This window comes from Caretta caretta, chromosome 9 (assembly GCF_965140235.1).
Source record: "Caretta caretta isolate rCarCar2 chromosome 9, rCarCar1.hap1, whole genome shotgun sequence".
Taxonomy (NCBI): domain Eukaryota; kingdom Metazoa; phylum Chordata; order Testudines; family Cheloniidae; genus Caretta; species Caretta caretta.
The window spans coordinates 11,110,745-11,128,157 of NC_134214.1; the positions used below are offsets into that span (position 1 = coordinate 11,110,745).

At 40.0% G+C, this 17,413-nt stretch overlaps 1 protein-coding gene across 3 annotated transcripts in view; it reads left to right on the forward strand.

The window, feature by feature from the left end:
- Positions 1 to 16,671, forward strand: part of CCDC39 (coiled-coil domain 39 molecular ruler complex subunit) — a 32,196-nt gene extending 15,525 nt beyond the window's left edge. For 2 of the 3 annotated variants that reach the window (XM_048864857.2, XM_048864859.2), the window contains 11 exons: positions 558 to 752; positions 1,477 to 1,641; positions 3,447 to 3,584; positions 5,066 to 5,274; positions 6,914 to 7,037; positions 8,105 to 8,264; positions 10,109 to 10,215; positions 14,490 to 14,630; positions 14,822 to 15,001; positions 15,284 to 15,369; positions 16,287 to 16,671. In XM_048864857.2, the coding sequence (XP_048720814.2) occupies positions 558 to 752; positions 1,477 to 1,641; positions 3,447 to 3,584; positions 5,066 to 5,274; positions 6,914 to 7,037; positions 8,105 to 8,264; positions 10,109 to 10,215; positions 14,490 to 14,630; positions 14,822 to 15,001; positions 15,284 to 15,369; positions 16,287 to 16,455 (1,674 nt within the window). In that variant the 3' untranslated portion in view covers positions 16,456 to 16,671. The remainder of the gene's footprint in view (positions 1 to 557; positions 753 to 1,476; positions 1,642 to 3,446; positions 3,585 to 5,065; positions 5,275 to 6,913; positions 7,038 to 8,104; positions 8,265 to 10,108; positions 10,216 to 14,489; positions 14,631 to 14,821; positions 15,002 to 15,283; positions 15,370 to 16,286) is intronic. The other variant, XM_048864858.2, reaches the window with a different exon arrangement.
- The last annotated feature ends 742 nt before the right edge of the window (positions 16,672 to 17,413 follow it).

Here is a 17,413-nt window from a genome sequence, read left to right on the forward strand (position 1 = left end):
ATCAACTGCAGCATAGAAACCTCATCTTAAGTCCTGGCAGGTATGAAAAGAATGAAGTGATTTTAAAATGTCTGAATATATTTTAAAACAAAACTATATTATATATACATATTCTGTTATACATTTTGATTGTTAAACAATCTTGAAAAAACATATTGTAAGTCATTTGTAAGAAATCAGTACAAAAAAGCAACCCTATTTTACAGGTGTATATTGGAAGGCAGTGAGGGGTAAGACTGGAAAGAGGCAAGAATTTATAGTTTGCTGAAATGGAGTACAGACTAAAAGGAACAAAAGTCTCTCAAAAGTGCACTCCAGTACTTTTGCAAGGACAAAATTTTAAGAACACATTTTTATCCTCCAAAGTCAAAGACTTTTCAAACCAGCAAACAGTTTCTAAAACTTCTGATACTAAAATTTCATGCTTCCAATACCTCATATGTAGAATATTTTATATGTATCGGTTTTTTTTCTATGAATGATAAAGACAAATGTGTGTCCCTGCAAGGCATTACCCAAAACTGACTTTTTGTGTTTAATGAGTAATTTGTCATCAGGAAAAAGAAACACAAATGAACAAGTTGAAAGAACTCCATTTCAAGAAAACTCAGGAGTTACAGATACAGGGGGAGAAGGAGAAATCTATTATTGCAGAAATCGAGGGAACCCGAGTATCACTTAAAAACCTTAACAGTCGTTTACGTATACTTGATGCAGACACCTTAAAGCAACAGGAAATCATGTATAATCAGGTAAAAGTGTTAACAAGCCCTCAGTTTCATTTGTGATCGTTCTATGGGGCTAACATATGAATAGCTTGTTTGGGTTTTTTCTGTCTTTAACTGCTTAGAAAATGCAGTTTCTGAAATGATCAGTGGTTGTGATGAGTTCTACAGTTCCATCTCCCCAGGTGCATGAATGAAAGTGTGTGTGTGTGTGTGTGTATTATTTTTTGTATCTTCTGTTCTCCACTTTAATTTCCCAAATCAATTCTTCACTTTGATTCCTCTGAACTACTGATGCTTCAGGATAAATTTTCGAAGCGATACAAGAGAGGTACATGCCCAAATTCTGTTATTTGCTAATGGGATTTATGTGTATATCTCCTATGCACTACTTTGAAAATTTGCCCCTTTATATCAATTTCCACTGGTACGGCAAGATTGCAACACTGCTGTAAGCCTCCCTATAGCTGACTCCCTATCTGTGCAGTGTGTGCTTTGTTACACTTTTAGGGGATTACTTATGATCCATCATCACACACCAATCATTTAAGAGCATTTTGTTAATGTTTCACATTAAAATGAGAAGGCTATAGGCCGCATATTATTGTAAAATAACAATAGCTTAATTAGGCAACTGTCCTAAAGCCAAAATGTAGTTCCAAAGTTTATATGCAATGATTTAGCATTATAGAAAGAGCTACAATTATTTATCTCAGTCTCTCAATTTATTTTTTACATATAATTTTAACAGGATTTTTATATTCAGCAAGTGGAACGACGACTGTCACGGTTAAAAGGGGATGTTAATACAGATGAAAGGCAAGTTCTGGAAGCAAAAGTTGCCGAACTTACAAAGACCTTAGAAGAAAAGAAAGATGCATATAATCTTTTACATGCCCAGCACAAGAAACTTCAGGTAACTTACTTACAATATCATCTTTGCTGATATAAATTCTGGAAATCCTAACAAATTAGTTTAGGGAGATTTTTTCTTTATTCATTAATCTGGTACTAGGATGTGTGAACTTCATGTAAGTTACACAGGTAACCTCACACCACACTCCTCTGATGTACCTTGTGGGAAATGTATAGCTACTGGACGACTGAAGATTCTTGGCATATACTGGGCTAGATGGACCTTTTGGTCTGACCCAGAATGGCCAGTCTTATGTTCTTATGGCATGAAGGAGGATTTTGGGTTGTGTTGAGCACAAACTTAACTTACTTTACATCTACTTGATCTTCAAGCAATCAGAGCTAAAAATGAAACTTTTCAGATTTGTCTTCACAATAAGGCATCAGTAAGAGACCATTATTCTATGATAATATTGTGCTCCATTGACACTAGCTCTTATGTATTACAATATAATTGCATTGTTTTTGTCCAATTAGGATTTTAGTTTTAAGTTAAAGTTTAAGTCCTTTGTTTAAAGGAAAAAATGTTCACGTTCACAAGCCCAAAGCTGACCCAGTACTTGTACAAACAACTTTTTTCTGTTTTTAAAATGTTGCTCTAGGAGATCTTGTATATCACAAGTCACCCAATATGCATATGCAAGTTACTTTACTTGCAAGCACAGTTACAGTGAAATGTATAAATGCACCTAACTTGTTTCTACATCAGCCCGTCATGAGTTTGACACACCAATATTTTTGTTTTGTGTGTATATACATATAACTTCTCCTCTCACCCTCAGGTTATCCCCCAAATTTGCGCCTTTATTTTGTTTCTTTTTAAACAATTTTCAAACTATGAACACTTGCTCCTTTAAGTAAAAAAAGTCTAATTTTAAATGAAGCATTGGAGCATATCATGAGTAGTTTATCAACGAGACGCTTTAGAGATAACTTGATCATGGTCTATAATTACCTACATAGGGAGAAGATATTTGATGCTAGAGCAGTGGTTCTCAAACTAGGGCCGCCACTTGTGCAGGGAAAGCCCCTGGCGGGCTGGGCCAGTTTGTTTACCTGCCGCGTCTGCAGGTTCGGCCGATCGCGGCTCCCACCGGCCGCGGTTCGCTGCTCCAGGCCAATGGGGCTGCAGGAAGGGAGGCCAGCACATCCCTTGGCCTGTGCCACTTCCCGCAGCCCCCAGAAACAAACCGGCCCGGCCCAGCAGGGGCTTTCCCTGAAGAAGTGGCAGCCCTAGTTTGAGAACCGCTGTGCTAGAGGGCTCTTTAGTCTAACAGACAAAGACACAATAAGATCTAATGGCCAGAAGTTGAAGTCATTGAAGTTCAAACTGGAACTAAGATGCACATTCTGAACTAGTGTAATTAAACATTGAAATAGACATCCAAGGGATGTGGTAAATTCTCCATCACTTGGGAGTCTTACCCAGAATTGGATGTCTTTATATGCTCTATAAAGTTCAACCATAAATGCTGGGGTAGATGCAGTGAAATTGTATGGCCTGTGTTATGTAGGAGGAAAGACTAGATGATCATAATGGTCCCTTCTGGCCTTAAAATCTATGACTGCATGAATAAGAAGGTTGTGTATTGGTGTCATAAAAGGGTTGCTTGCACCCCGCCTAAAATATTTCAGTAGCACCATGGACCAGAACCCATTGTGTTAGGCACTGTACAGACAGTACAAAAATATAACAGAGAGCCCCTGTCCTAAAGAGTTTATAATCTGTAATTTTTAATTAATTGCTAGTAATTGGTGTAATCTGTTTCCGGGGTCATGAACTAAAAGCCATTTATTTTCTAACAGAGCGATGTCCATTTTATCAAGAGAGCAATGGATAAGACAGGAGAAGAAATGACTGGTCTGATGATCAGAATAGATGAACTAAACCTTTTCAATGACAAATCGGATAAAGAGTTAAAAAAAGCCAAAGCTCTTAAGCAGGTATGATGATAATTTGTGGCTTTTTACTAATGGAAAGTATGAGGTTTTTTATTTTGTTCTGTTTTTTAAGAATAAACCATCTAAACACTCTTAATTAATAGATTGGGGGTTCTTTTCTACTTTCTTTTGTGCAGGGTCATCTCCTTCCAGAGGGAAACCCTCTGGAGTTTCTTGGTCTTTCAGCCTCCCTGTAATACCCAGATCTTCAAAGGAAGGACAGTTTCATGGCTATTGTCCCATTAGCTGGTAGTGTCTGGGGAGGGTGTAGAGCAGGGGCCGCCACTTCCCGCAGCTCCCATTGGCTGGGAATGGCGAACCACAGCCACTGGGAGCTGCGAGTGGTAAACAAAGTGTCTTGAGGCCCGCCAGTGGCTTACCATGAACAAGCCGTGAACCAAGTTTGGGAACCCCTGGTGCAGAGGAACTGTAGCCTCTTACCACCTCAAGTTGTAGGGCTCCATTGGGAATTCAGTTATTACTGACTAAGTCCCTTGCATTTATGAAGCAATATCCATTTGGAGGGTGCTTTGTTGCCAGAGGCGTATTACTAACGTTTCTTTGAGAAATCATTAATTTGAAATTAATGCTACTTTCGGATTAAAGTTTTCTCAAAGAAACATCAGTAATACAATAGAATATGGATAGAATATCCCTGGAGCTGGCAAGGGATAATGTTGTGGAGAGCAGATGAACCCCAATTGTTCCTTCTACCCAGTCTCCAAAGCCTTGTGGAGCCACAGCTCCAAGATGACCATACAGAGGGGCTTACATGGACAGGGAAAAGAACGAGCTAATACTGTTTGGCTAGCATGCCCCAAACCCAGATGTTCACCCTCCAACTTTGAGACTGATGGGATGTTCTGGCTCACTAATTTAAATATCATATAACAAATAGGATGCACCAACTACATATAATAACTGGTTTCCCTTCCACTGTCATCCTTTCTGCAAAAATCTTTTGTTTTTCTTATGGTCTAAAGTCTGAAACTAAGACTTTTTTTGTGTTTGCTTTTTCTTCCTCCCAGCAAGGCTCATCAGCACAACCTTGGGAGTATGAGTTTGGTAATGTAGGTTCTGTATAAATCACAGCTATCCTTTTGTTTTATTTTGACTTCTTAATTAGAACAGATTTTGGTAAAAGTCCTATTCCTCCTTTTGCTGTGAGACACAAGGAAGAGGTGCAAAAGCCCCTGAAGCACTTGAAAAGGTGCAGCAGGAGCTCTGAAACTAGTGCTTCCCTCACCTTTTCCCTGTCCCCAAGAGAACTCTGGGTGGTCGAGGCTCAGCTGAGACTACAGCGTAAGACAATAACCTAAGGCTCAGTGCTGGTTTTTGTGGTATAGAAATACTGTTTAAAGAGTGCTTTACAGGAAACTGGAATTTCTAAAAATGTGTCGGTTTAAAAATAAATCAAGTTGAAAAGCATACCTACCTTTTAATTTTGTATTATTTCTCTCTTTTTTTTTTTTGGCATTTGATAGGATTTGATGATTGAAGATAATCTCTTAAAATTGGAATTGAAACGTCTTCGAGATACGCTATACAACAAAGCAGAGCAAGTTCTCTCACTGGAAAAACAAAAGCTACAGTTAAATACAGCTATGGAAGAAAGAACTGAAGAAATTAAGGTTCACAAGGCAATGATTGAATCACAGATAAGATTTGTGGAGCAGGAACGGCAAAGTGTAAGGTAGTTACCATTTATTTTCAAAACATTACCTTCAATGTTCTTAACAGTAAATGGAAAATAGAAACACAATACATTAAGATATTATTCAAAATATCTGGGTGAACTGTGTGGTCTGTTTACAATTTTCCTCTCTTAAACATTTCAAAAATCAGCTAGTAGATTCCCTGTCTTTGAGTACAGCATTAATAAATTAATTTCTCAGCCATCATTTTTTAAATCACTTTTATATAGTGTCTTTCATGTGGGATCTAAAAATGTTTACAAAGGGAGGTAAATATTATCCTTATTTCCCAAACAAAAAGATTGAGGATAGTAAGTGACTTGCCCAAAGTCACACAGCTAGTCAGCAGAAGGGTTGGGAATAGAACCTAAGTTTCTTGATGCCAGTCTCCTGCTTTAACCACTAGGCAAATATCTCTTTACTCTCTGCTATCCCCCATCCTATCCTGAACAAGAAATCATCATTTGTCCAATGTGGAAATATGTCATCTGGTATTGTAAGGAATCTGTAATTGCATACCTACTGCCATACAGAATCTCTTTAAGCTCAAGCAATAGAGGTCTGGCTTTTGAAGGCAAAGTTCCTACGTCTGACCCTCCACTGCTGCATTTGTTCAGGATAGCTGGTGACTACATTGTCTGTATATTTAGAGCTAGTTACAATAGCTAGTTATAACAGCCAAGTTATTTTTTTATGAGAGGACCTACTCATCAGGAATAAAATACTGGAGAAAACTGGTCTTCATTGGTGACCCAGTAAGTGAACAGTTCTTACAAGCATTCGGAGAATCTCCATTAACAGTCCCGTGTAGTAGAGCTTTTAATCTCCTGTGGATCAGAAATGGTACACATATACCACTTAGTTGATTATACTGTGGTAAAGTGATATTAGAAAGTTACAAGAAAGCACAGACTTCTTTGTTGCCTTCATAATAAGAGAATTAATTCAAAATATTTACTATAATCTTTAGTTCTGACCACCTAATATCTGTCTTGTAGTAAGTAGTTAAATCTAACTAGGAAGCTAGCAAACACTCAATAGCTGAGCTGGCAGGCTTTTATTCACCCCTCTGCTAACCACACCCCACGCAATAGGAAATTAGAGTGATTTAGTGTGACTAAAGCTTAACTCCTCACCCAGAGTGCAGACTGTATGTTTTTCCTTTGACAGTTACACAGCTAATTAGTACTTGCATGTAATTTGATTTGGGGTTGTTGCCTGCTGTTGCTTATTCTCATTTACCAGTATCAATATTAAGAAATGATCAGCAGGGGGCATCTTGTGCAGCTGTAGGACTTAAATACCAAAGCTTTAAAGATTGGGGGAGGTGTATCACAGAGCTCTCTGTGATGTGAGGGATCTGAAATTTGTCCACTTTAAGCAGTAGTGTGAGAGAAGTTGTGGGGGTGGGAAGAGGACCAGATGTCTGCGGTTGGGGAGGACTGGGAATAAATAAACCTACCTAACAGCAGTAGCAGTAATGCTTTCATGGCTGGCTCCCTGTGCATGTTCAGACTACTGGGGTAGTAGCAAGTGCTGCTGTAATACAAGAAATAGCCTATAAAACGGTACAAGACAGAAACGTATATTTTCTTAAACATCTCAATCAATGTGTGTTCACTTTCTTCCATCAATCAGTGCTGAATTTCAAGACCGTCTAAGTAAAATTGAAAAACTAAGATGCAGATATGAAATTCTTACCATCGTCATGATGCCTCCTGAAGGAGAAGAGGAGAAAACTCAGACCTACTATGTCATTAAGGTAGTTGAGTTACTTTACTGTTGGAATGCTTTTAATCGACTAAAAACTCTTCCATCATAAGTGTTGATTTAAACTATAGCTTCCCCTATTCTACTCTGGTTTCAACTCCCGTACCTCTAAGACAACCACCTTGACCTCCCACCAGTTGCCTCTCTTGGAGAAAGGTCCTAGCTGCATTCTTTCCTGCTGTCTTGGGAACATGGTTCTTTACCCCTATTCCCAGAGTGCAGTACCCCTATTCTAACTAGTCTGCTCTTCTGAATGGCATGTGGCATATTGGGACCTTGGCCCAAAATGCCTTGCAGGACATCCTGCAGTTTACTCTTGTGCTCCTTCAGCTATACTCAATTTGGAATAGGATTTAAAAAAAAAAAATAACTGAAGTAGTATTCAGTACCACAGAGTACTGTGAAGTAGAAATCTGTACCACAGAGCTAGATTTCAGAAAAACTCTAGTTTAGGCCCCAATCCTGCAAGTTGCTCTATGTGGATGCAATCAGGTGCTCACACAGTGCACCGCTGACTTAATTTTTATTTGCTTCAAAAATCTGAAATGAACTAACTTGTCTGGTCCATCTGTTTTATAGGTCACAGAAGATGTTATAGCCACTCTATTGAAATCCATGTACAAAAGGAAAGGCTTAATCATAGAGTTCTCTTTTAGTCTTAAATTTGTATAATCCAAGAACAGCCTTATAGTTAGGGAGTGCTTTGGACAACTTATCTCACCATGTGGTTTTCAAACCTAGAAAAAGCAGAACTTTCTGGCTGCTTAGTAGCTAAGACTTCTACTGTGAGCACACATGTGAACCCCTGTGCCCACATAAAACTCCAGGGAAATCAGCTCTGCATAGATGCTCATGACAAGATCAGGCTCTAAGATTAATTTCTTGTAAGAGTATAGAAAAAGGTTTTCTTCTTAACTACTTAACATCAAGTATTCTTCTGTTATTGCCATGATATTATTAGTGTGTTTCAGTTAGACCCATGCAGCCCAGAGACAGCCATCACAATATGTCTGTTGGATTCTTTCTTTCTCTCTCTCTCAGATCTGTTTTTATTTTTAGGCTGCCCAGGAAAAGGAGGACCTTCAACGTGAAGGTGATGACTTGGATGCAAAGATCCGCAAAGCTGAAAAAGAAGTCATAGCCTTGCAAAATACCATGCACGTTCTTAATAACTGCAACAGCAATTATCGGAACTCTTTTAAAACAGTGACAGAGACAAGTATGTAAAATGAACATTGTTATTACTTGTGTGAGTTAGAGATGAAAGCATAAACTAGGGACAACGGAACAAAACAATGATACTAAAGGGCTGTACTTACTGAATAAATTAGCTACAGAACACACTGATAGTAGCAGAAGAGAGAATAATTTTGAATGTTGCTGTCAGTTCACCAGGGCAGAGTAGATACAGGAAAAAGAAGCTATTAAAGTTCAAGTTTTGCCTTATTTTTATGACAGGTTTCAGAGTAGCAGCCGTGTTAGTCTGTATTCGCAAAAAGAAAAGGAGTACTTGTGGCACCTTAGAGACTAACGAATTTATTTGAGCATGAGCTTTCGTGAGCTACAGCTCACTTCATCAGATGTTTACCGTGGAAACTGCAGTAGACTTTATATACACACAGAGAATATGAAACAATACCTCCTCCCACCCTCACGAAAGCTCATGCTCAAATAAATTCGTTAGTCTCTAAGGTGCCACAAGTACTCCTTTTCTTATTTTTATGCAAATTCTTAAGCTTAAGTAAGGGTTGTGAAAACTCTCAAGTACAGCAGAACCACAGTAGGGAGGCATAAAGTGTTGTAGAGAGACTGCACAAAGTGTCTCCACTGAAAGCCCATTCATCAGTGATAGGAGGAATGGCCAGTAGGTCTGCAAGTACTTGAATCCAGTGGCAGGACAGCAAGGCATAGTGGTTGTGAGGCACTGGTGAAGGCAGGCCCCTTATCGACAGTATTGTTTGTTTCCTGTTTTCGTTATAGGACAGTGCTGTTATCTGGTAAAAAGGTGAGCTGAGGATTGTGCCACTGTTCGTGTACTGCATAGACAACTTTAAACAAGTTGAATCCCCACAGTACGGTTTGTGGAATCCTGTGGGATTTTATGTTTGCCTTTTGTTGAAAGCTCATTGCAAATTTACAGCTTTCACAAGTTGCTTTTACAATTAGTCTTCTCTGTTTAGTCTTGTTTATGCAACACTGTTATCAATGATATCAATAAGTGTGTGAAGATAGGGCTTGTTGTTTAACTTTTGCGCCTCTGCTGGCTTTATAACAATGGATCTTAAATCCTTATCCTTGATAAACCAGTCACTTTTTTCTTTGTTTTTAGGTGACTAGTTTGTGGAGTATTTATATTTTAAAAAAAAATTTTTTTTTTTTTAGGATGTTCCCTGTAATTTTATAATCAATTAAAAGCAGGTACTGTGGGCGCTTTAGGACACAGACTTCCTATAAAGATGTCCTTTTTGGTTGTTCTTTTAATATTTCATGTATACATCTTATAGTACATCAAATATAGTACAGTATTTATTTTTTAGTTACATAGTTGAGTAACAAAATTGTAAGTTTCCTAAAATACCTGTGGTAATAATTCCACAGGAAAGTCCTAGAGGCTTCTCAGAAGCACTGTAGATAACACTGGAATGTTTAAGGCTCCCCCTTGCCCTGGTAGATGCTTTAATCAATTACCTAAATAATCAAACGAAGATTAAAGTGTTTCATAGGGTGCTTCAACCTTTTATCACCAACTATACTTCCTTTTTTGATCTACAAATACATCTGTTCAGCAATTGATCATTGCAAGACCAGACACGTGAGTTGCTAAATATACTGCCCAGTTTAGTATAGCACAGTTGCAGATCCTCAAGGCTGTCTGGCAGAAGACTTCCGTTACCCTAGATATGGCCAAAAATGATGTCTCAATGTATTGTACTTGAATACATTTTGGTGCACTTACTTTAAAATGCAGCAATAGTCTGTTTTTGGAATGAAAATCTAATGTCCTAAACATGTGCACACCTTGTACAATGTTTAAACTCTAGCTCAGAGTGTTTGATATTGTAGGTGAGGAGTACAAAGAAAAGCTGCAATTAGAAGAAGAGAAAAGAGCTGCTGATGAAAAATACAGATACAAGCGAAGACAGATCAAGGAGCTTCAAGACGACCTTCAGGTAACGGGCACATGAGATTGCCTAGGCTAAGGAAAACTATGTTTTCGCCTATACAAATGGCAATTTTTTCCCCCTCATGGATTAAGAAGCATTCTGGGAATATTTTTTCCTCTCTCTCCTTTGTGAATTTTCTGCACCCCCTTTCCTACTGCTCATGGACAATAGGTAAAATTTTCAAAAGTGTCAAACTCAGAGGAGCCCAAGTCCCATTTTCAAAATAACATAGGCACTTACAAACTTAAGTACTTGTGGCACCTTAGAGACTAACCAATTTATTTGAGCATGAGCTTTCGTGAGCTACAGCTCACTTCATCGGATGCATACCGTGGAAACTGCAGCAGACTTTATATATACACAGAGAATATGAAACAATACCTCCTCCCACCCCACTGTCCTGCTGGTAATAGCTTATCTAAAGTGATCATCAGGTGGGCCATTTAGATGATCACTTTAGATAAGCTATTACCAGCAGGACAGTGGGGTGGGAGGAGGTATTGTTTCATATTCTCTGTGTATATATAAAGTCTGCTGCAGTTTCCACGGTATGCATCCGATGAAGTGAGCTGTAGCTCACGAAAGCTCATGCTCAAATAAATTGGTTAGTCTCTAAGGTGCCACAAGTACTCCTTTTCTTTTTGCGAATACAGACTAACACGGCTGTTACTCTGAAACAAACTTAAGTGTCATTGATTTTTTTCAACACGACTTAAGCTCTTAGGTCACTTAGGCACATCTGAAAATTTTACCCAGGATTTGTCATTCTTACTACATATGAAATCTACATATACGTAAACTACAGATAGTGATTTATATAGTTATTCATCCATTGGCCGGCCACCCTGGAAGAAAGACAGGTAGTAATTGGTATGCTTTAATTAGGCTGCAACTTTATTCACTTAAAATATCTGGGAGTACCTGGCAGTAGATTGTATAATGAAGATCAACCTTTCCTTAGTCATTTCCATGTAATTCCCAACCTAGTCCCAGCCATCCTGTTGCTGGGACCCCACAACCCTTCCCTTATGTGAAGTTAAAAGGAGGGGGGGGGCTCCCTGCTGTATGCGATGTAGGCACTCCAAACTCCAATTCCTCAGATGCTTTCTTTCAAATCCTCTTCCAATCCATTTTATCTGATAACCATATTCCTTCCATAATCAGTACCTGCACTGGACATCTCCCATGAGTTATTTGTACTAAGTTACGATATTATAACCTATCTCCCCTGCCCTACCCCACCAGTTCCCAGACCTGCTGCGGGGAAGGCGAATGCCTTCTGCACAGGACATCTGCCACAAAGAGGTGCCAGCAATTTAGTTTGGCTGCTTCCCATTTCCCAGTGCATTCTCACGTATTTACAGAGTCCTTCATTAATATTGGACAAAAATATGTCCTCACCGCCCCCCCCCCCTTACATCTTCCCAAATTGTTTACCAGCATGAACAGTAATTGCACATGGTGCCTACTCCCAGCCATCAGCTGGTCCCACAGCACACTCCACCTTCTATACTGGTGCAAGATTGCCTCAGAATCTAGGCACAGCTGTGAACCTCCAGATGACTGGAAAGCCTGCTTATGTTCCCAGTATACAACGCTGTAACCAGATACACAGCATTAGTCACTTGGCCCATTTGCTTGGTTCTAAAATTGGAAACACAGGAAAATTAGCTCTGATTCCCTACATGGGGTCTTATGTACGTCTTGTATGCGTTTGAGTGCCACTGCCTAATTGCCTGAATTGCTGTGACCTCCTAGCACTAGTTAGGCCGCAGCTGTTGTGATTCCGATCCAGAATGAGTGGGAACACACTTCATGTTCCAGTAGCTCCCACTTTGTAAGTCCCATTCTGAAAACTGTAATAAATTGGTATGTTGTGAGGGGCCTATCATCCCCATGAATGAGTCCTTATTGCCCCTGCTGGGCAAATCCCAATCTTACCACCCTCCTATAGCATTATGGACTCCCTTTTCCCCCAGTCTCAGGGTGAAGAGGACAGATCACTCGTCCATGCCAAAGCTCTTCCCAAAGTATCCCTCACTGACCAGTCACTAGTTCACTGACCCTAAAAACTCCACACAAAAAAGTGACCAGGAATGCTGCCTTGAATAAGGCTGCCTCCTATTTGCTTCTGCATAGTTGGTTGAGAATGTGCCACAAATCCGTAAGTGTCTCAACAGTAACGGGGATTCTCAAAAGGACCTTTCTTAAGACTACCCAACTAAAAACTTTTGGACAAAGACCCTGCTGCAAGGATCCATGTAACCTCGCAACCTGCTGGCAAACATAAGACAAGAAAGGCAACTAGTGGACAAATATGACGCTGGCCCATGGGTTGCCACCAACACCATGTACTGCAATATTTGGGCCTCTGGAATTGGCCATATCATAGATAGGGCCAGCGTCCTATGAAATTGCTCAAAATTGTTAAATCTGTGCTCTTAAACCCTAAATGTTTGCAGCACTGCTGATATTTGTACCACCTCGTGAGTAGGGATGTAAAAGGTTAACTGGTAAGAATTAGGCTTACAGTTAACCAGACCTTAACCATTTATCGCGGTGGCTGGCCAGTGATGTCAGGCCAGAGCCATGTCGGGCCGGTGAGCCAGAAGGACCCCAGGCTGCGGCGGGCCAGGCAGAGCAGCCCCGGCGGGCCCTTGGGACCACAGGCCAGCAGACTTGGCGGGACCCCAGCCGGGCCAGCAGGACTCCAGCCCTGGCCATCCTGCCTGAACGAGCTCGGTTAACTGATATAATTTTAATTGTTTAACCAGTTAACCTTTTTAACTGATATTTACATCCCGACTCGAAAGCCCTTATATGCCAAGGTTCCAGACTAGCTGCCCTGCTGTACTGTCCCCCACTCCTAATCACAAGTGCTCCCACGCTGTGGGGCATGAAAGTACAACCAACACCCACTGCCTACTATGCAGTACAGAGAAGCCCAAGTAACCTCCCCCTCCATCCCCCCCATTCCTACAAGGGGTCAACCACTCACTATGGCATAGTGTAGGAAGCAGTCAACCCTGCCCTGTCCCTACAAGGAGCCATTTCTTTCTCCTCTTCTGGCTCAGGCTGTTGCTGCTTGTGGGGGGTTATCCCTCCCTCCACACCCATTCCCACATATGAATGGGAGGGAGAGACTTCGGCTAGGTCCCTTAGAGGGTCATTAACTCACCCTCCGACAAGGGGGAAACAGCCACATGGCTTTGGGTTGCTGCTGCCCCTTCTGACTCATCCTCACAGGGTCCCATTGGTCACGGAAGCTCCTGGAGACCTCCAGTGTCACATGGTGGGGCCCAGCAGTCCTATGTAAGTAGGAGGCAGAGAAGTTTGCTGCAGTTACAGTAGCTGCTGCTGGGTGATTGATGACAGCCTGGTGTCCCCTCCTTATTGCCCAAGGGTGTTTCCTCCTTTCTCCCCTGCCTCTGCACCCCCTCTACCACACTGCTGGGAGCATGCTATCCCTGCACTCTTTCCCATATGGTTTGGGGCATCTTTGCTTCCAAGCCATGTCGACTGAAGGCCTCATCTGATGCTGCAGCCTACTTACTTTTGCTGCTGTGAGCCTCATCCATGTAAAAAAGCATCTCTGAGGCTACATGGGCTATAAATACCCCACTCCCCACCTCTTCCAGTCAGCAGGAAGAGCAATACCTCCCATACCCACACGTGATCCAACTGCTTCCTGCTCGTCCCTGTAAGCTTTCTCCCCACTTATCCCTCTGCCCCGTTATAGGGGAGCCCTTAAAAAGAGACAGTAACCTCCTTTCTTCTAACCAGCTGGCCAAGGACTCCATCCCTTTGAGCTTGTGTTAAGCATGTTATGTACAGTTGATTAATGGATCATACAAGACAGACAACGGATGGTAGGGGTTGTCTGATCATAGTTCTAACACACTTTAAGGATGGAGGCTCTAGTTAGAGGTTCAGATTTTTAAAATTGACAGTGGATGGGATTTTGGCTCCTAAATCAGGTATCATAACACAGAGGTGAAACCCTTAAACACCTTCAAAAGTTGGGGCCAAAAGCAACAAGAGTAAAAAACTAAATTGTGATCAAGAGCCTAATACAAAATGTTAAGTGCAGTAAACTATTTAAAAGGTATTAATCACCGTATTTGCTGTTTAACATTCACATAATTTTTAAACTAATAACATTGTTCTTTGATGTTCAGGTTTGATCTGTACTATTTGATCCTGCTTTGAGCAGGGGGTTGGACTAGATGACCTCCTGAGGTCCCTTCCAACCCTGATATTCTATGATTCTATTCTTGCAGAGTATGGAAAACACTTTAGACATCATGATAAGAGAGGAGGCTGTCTACCAAGAAAAAACAAATGAGAAGCAAGCTCATATTTTGCAGCTGAACAAAGAAATAGATCAGCAGAAGCCAAAGTTAGAAAGAGTCATGGCACAGGTTGGTTTCATAAATAAGTGACAACTCTTATTTTATTGGTTTGAGTTATAGTTGGGGTATAGTAAAAATGCAGCATAAACTTAAATTTTAAGTCTGTTACTAACAATGTTTGGCCATTTAAATTGGTATTTAAATTGTTTTCATAATATAACTTTGTTAAATTGCATTTACCTGTTATTTTATGCCAAAAGTGTTCCAGACTGTCCAAAGAAGTTCGATCTTTAAAGAAAAGTAAAACTAAAACACAGGAGGAAGAAGACATTGACCTCCGTGAGCTGAAAGACTACAGCAGAACCATTGACAAATTGTTGGTTGATGTATTAGAAGCAAACCCTGATTTAACTCTACCCTTTCAAACATACTTTCAACAGGTAGCATCTCTAGTTGACTTGAACTGTTATTGAAAATGCTGACACAGTTATAGATAGTAAAGAACAATTAATGGATTTATTTCAGTGATTCAAAGGCATTGTGCCTCAATTTCATAAAATACAATATGGCCATTGTAAAACACAGGGGTCATGCTGTTAGCACTGAAAATAAGGGAATATACTGAAAGTAGCTTATCACACATGGTATCATAGAAAATCAGTAGTGTATGTGTCATATCTCCCACTTGCAAAGACCAATAGTAGATCTCTCTTCTCTTCTAGTCCTGTTTAGAACTTCCTACAGCTGCTTCCATAGGTAGTTATTACAGTTCTAGATCTTCTTCACAAAGCTCAGTGGCCTCTGTCAGGTGAGTGTTAAAGTTAATACTGCACATGGTTATTCCTTGTACTCCCACGCCCTGATTTCTCATTTTGTCCCTTCTTGTTCATGTCTGTTGGCTAGTAAAAGCTTCACTATAGATTCTCCTCAAGTCTTCTGTTAGGTGGGTTTGCTAGAAGAATCTATGTCACTTTAGATGTGTGGACAAGTCCTGTGCCTCTGTCTAGCCTAGTCTATTTCACTTCAAATCAGGACAATAATTTCAGACTTTCTTGGTAGCAGTGCTCTGAAATTGCTTATTCATTTTTCCCATTCCTACTTTGCTCTTTCACTGGAGCACAGTTCACTTTTAGATGATTTTCAAATTGATTGAGGACCCAGCTCTTCTCCTTACAGCTGCAATTTTTGCACTTGCAGTCTTCTGGACTATTAGTCTTAAACTCAGTTCCCTTTCCCATTACATATAAAGATCTTTTTTATTTTAAAAAAGCTTGTTCTGGTGGTTGATTAACAAACCAAAGTACCTTCTCTTCTGTTACAAAGGACATGTACTCTACCTTCAGTGTTACAAATATTGTGGCTTGAGTGAAGTCTTCAGCTATGACCAGACACATTTCTTGTAGGTGTCTTCAGACAGTAGTACAAGAGCCTAGATGAGGATTTCTAGAGTATCAGGGGCAAACATTAAACATCTTGCCCACATAATTTGAAGCTAGTTCCTTCCTTGCTCAGTTTCTCCCTCCCCCCAATCACTGTTACTGGAGAGCAGAATCCAAACTTTTAAGATCATCAATGCATATGCTACTAACACACTAAGATGAGGTGCATTGGTCTTACAAAGTGCTCAGGTGATCACTTGTACTATCAACTACACTTTTTTCCCTTATTAATCAAGAGGGTTTTGTCTACATTCTAACTTTACAATAACTTTGTTTTGCCTTTTAGATCAACTAGGAGCACCGTGGGTTCAACTTCTGGCCAAGCATCCTCACTTAAAATTATAGATCTGAGTTTATCATTCAGTTCGCCGGCAGCAACAGGAAGTGCTGGTTCACGGCCTTCCAGTGCAGGTAGCAGCTCTAGTAGTCTTCATAGCAGAAAGAGCTTGAAATAATATTTCAAACTCCACTACAGCTGACTCACATCACACTAGTACTTCTGAATTGGTAAAATTGATTTAATGCATATTTCCTTATTTAGAAATATCTTATTAGAAATGTTTACTAGACTGAAGTCCATATTTTAGTGGCTGGGAAAATGTATGTTGTACACAATGCATTAAATGATCAATTTGGCAGAGACTGTTTAACAAATAAAACTTTAAATTAAATTGTCTGTTCATTCCTGCTGTTATGACTAAATGACTTTTGGGAAATCCTCAATGTCAGTGATTCAAATTCTTAGTTGGCACAAGGTCAGTATATATTTCTAAAAAGAAAAGGAGTACTTGTGGCACCTTAGTGACTAACAAATTTATTTGAGCATAAGCTTTCATGAGCTACAGCTCACTTCAGCGGAATACAGACTAACACAGCTGCTACTCTGAAACCTACATATTTCTAGGGACACAACTAGTCTTCCTACTTTCCCCTCTAACACATCACTGATTACATTGAGTGTGAACACTCTCTGCAATGTTGATTTATGATCATCTCATGGTCAAAGAAAAGTCTGCAAGGAAGCATTATATCTTAATGTTAGATAATGACAAGCAGACTACATTTCTTCTTCTTGCAAAATTTGGAAGGAAGGGGGGGGGAAGAATGAGTTTGTAAATAAAGCCAACTTTCAAAGCTTCCATTTCCACTATTTCATTAAATATAATCTGTCACACAAATAAGAGGGTTATATTTGAAACTGTTAACTCTGGAATAAGTTTACCATTTTTCTTCCCCCAAATGACACTATAATCATGACAAACAAGGTGGGTGAGGTAATATCTTTTACTGGATCAGTTTCTGTGGGTGACAGACACAAGCTTTTGAGCTTACACAGGGTGACCAGAAGTAGAGTTCTGTGGAAGCTCAAAAGCTTGTGTCTCTCACCAACAGAAGTTGGTCCAATAAAAGACA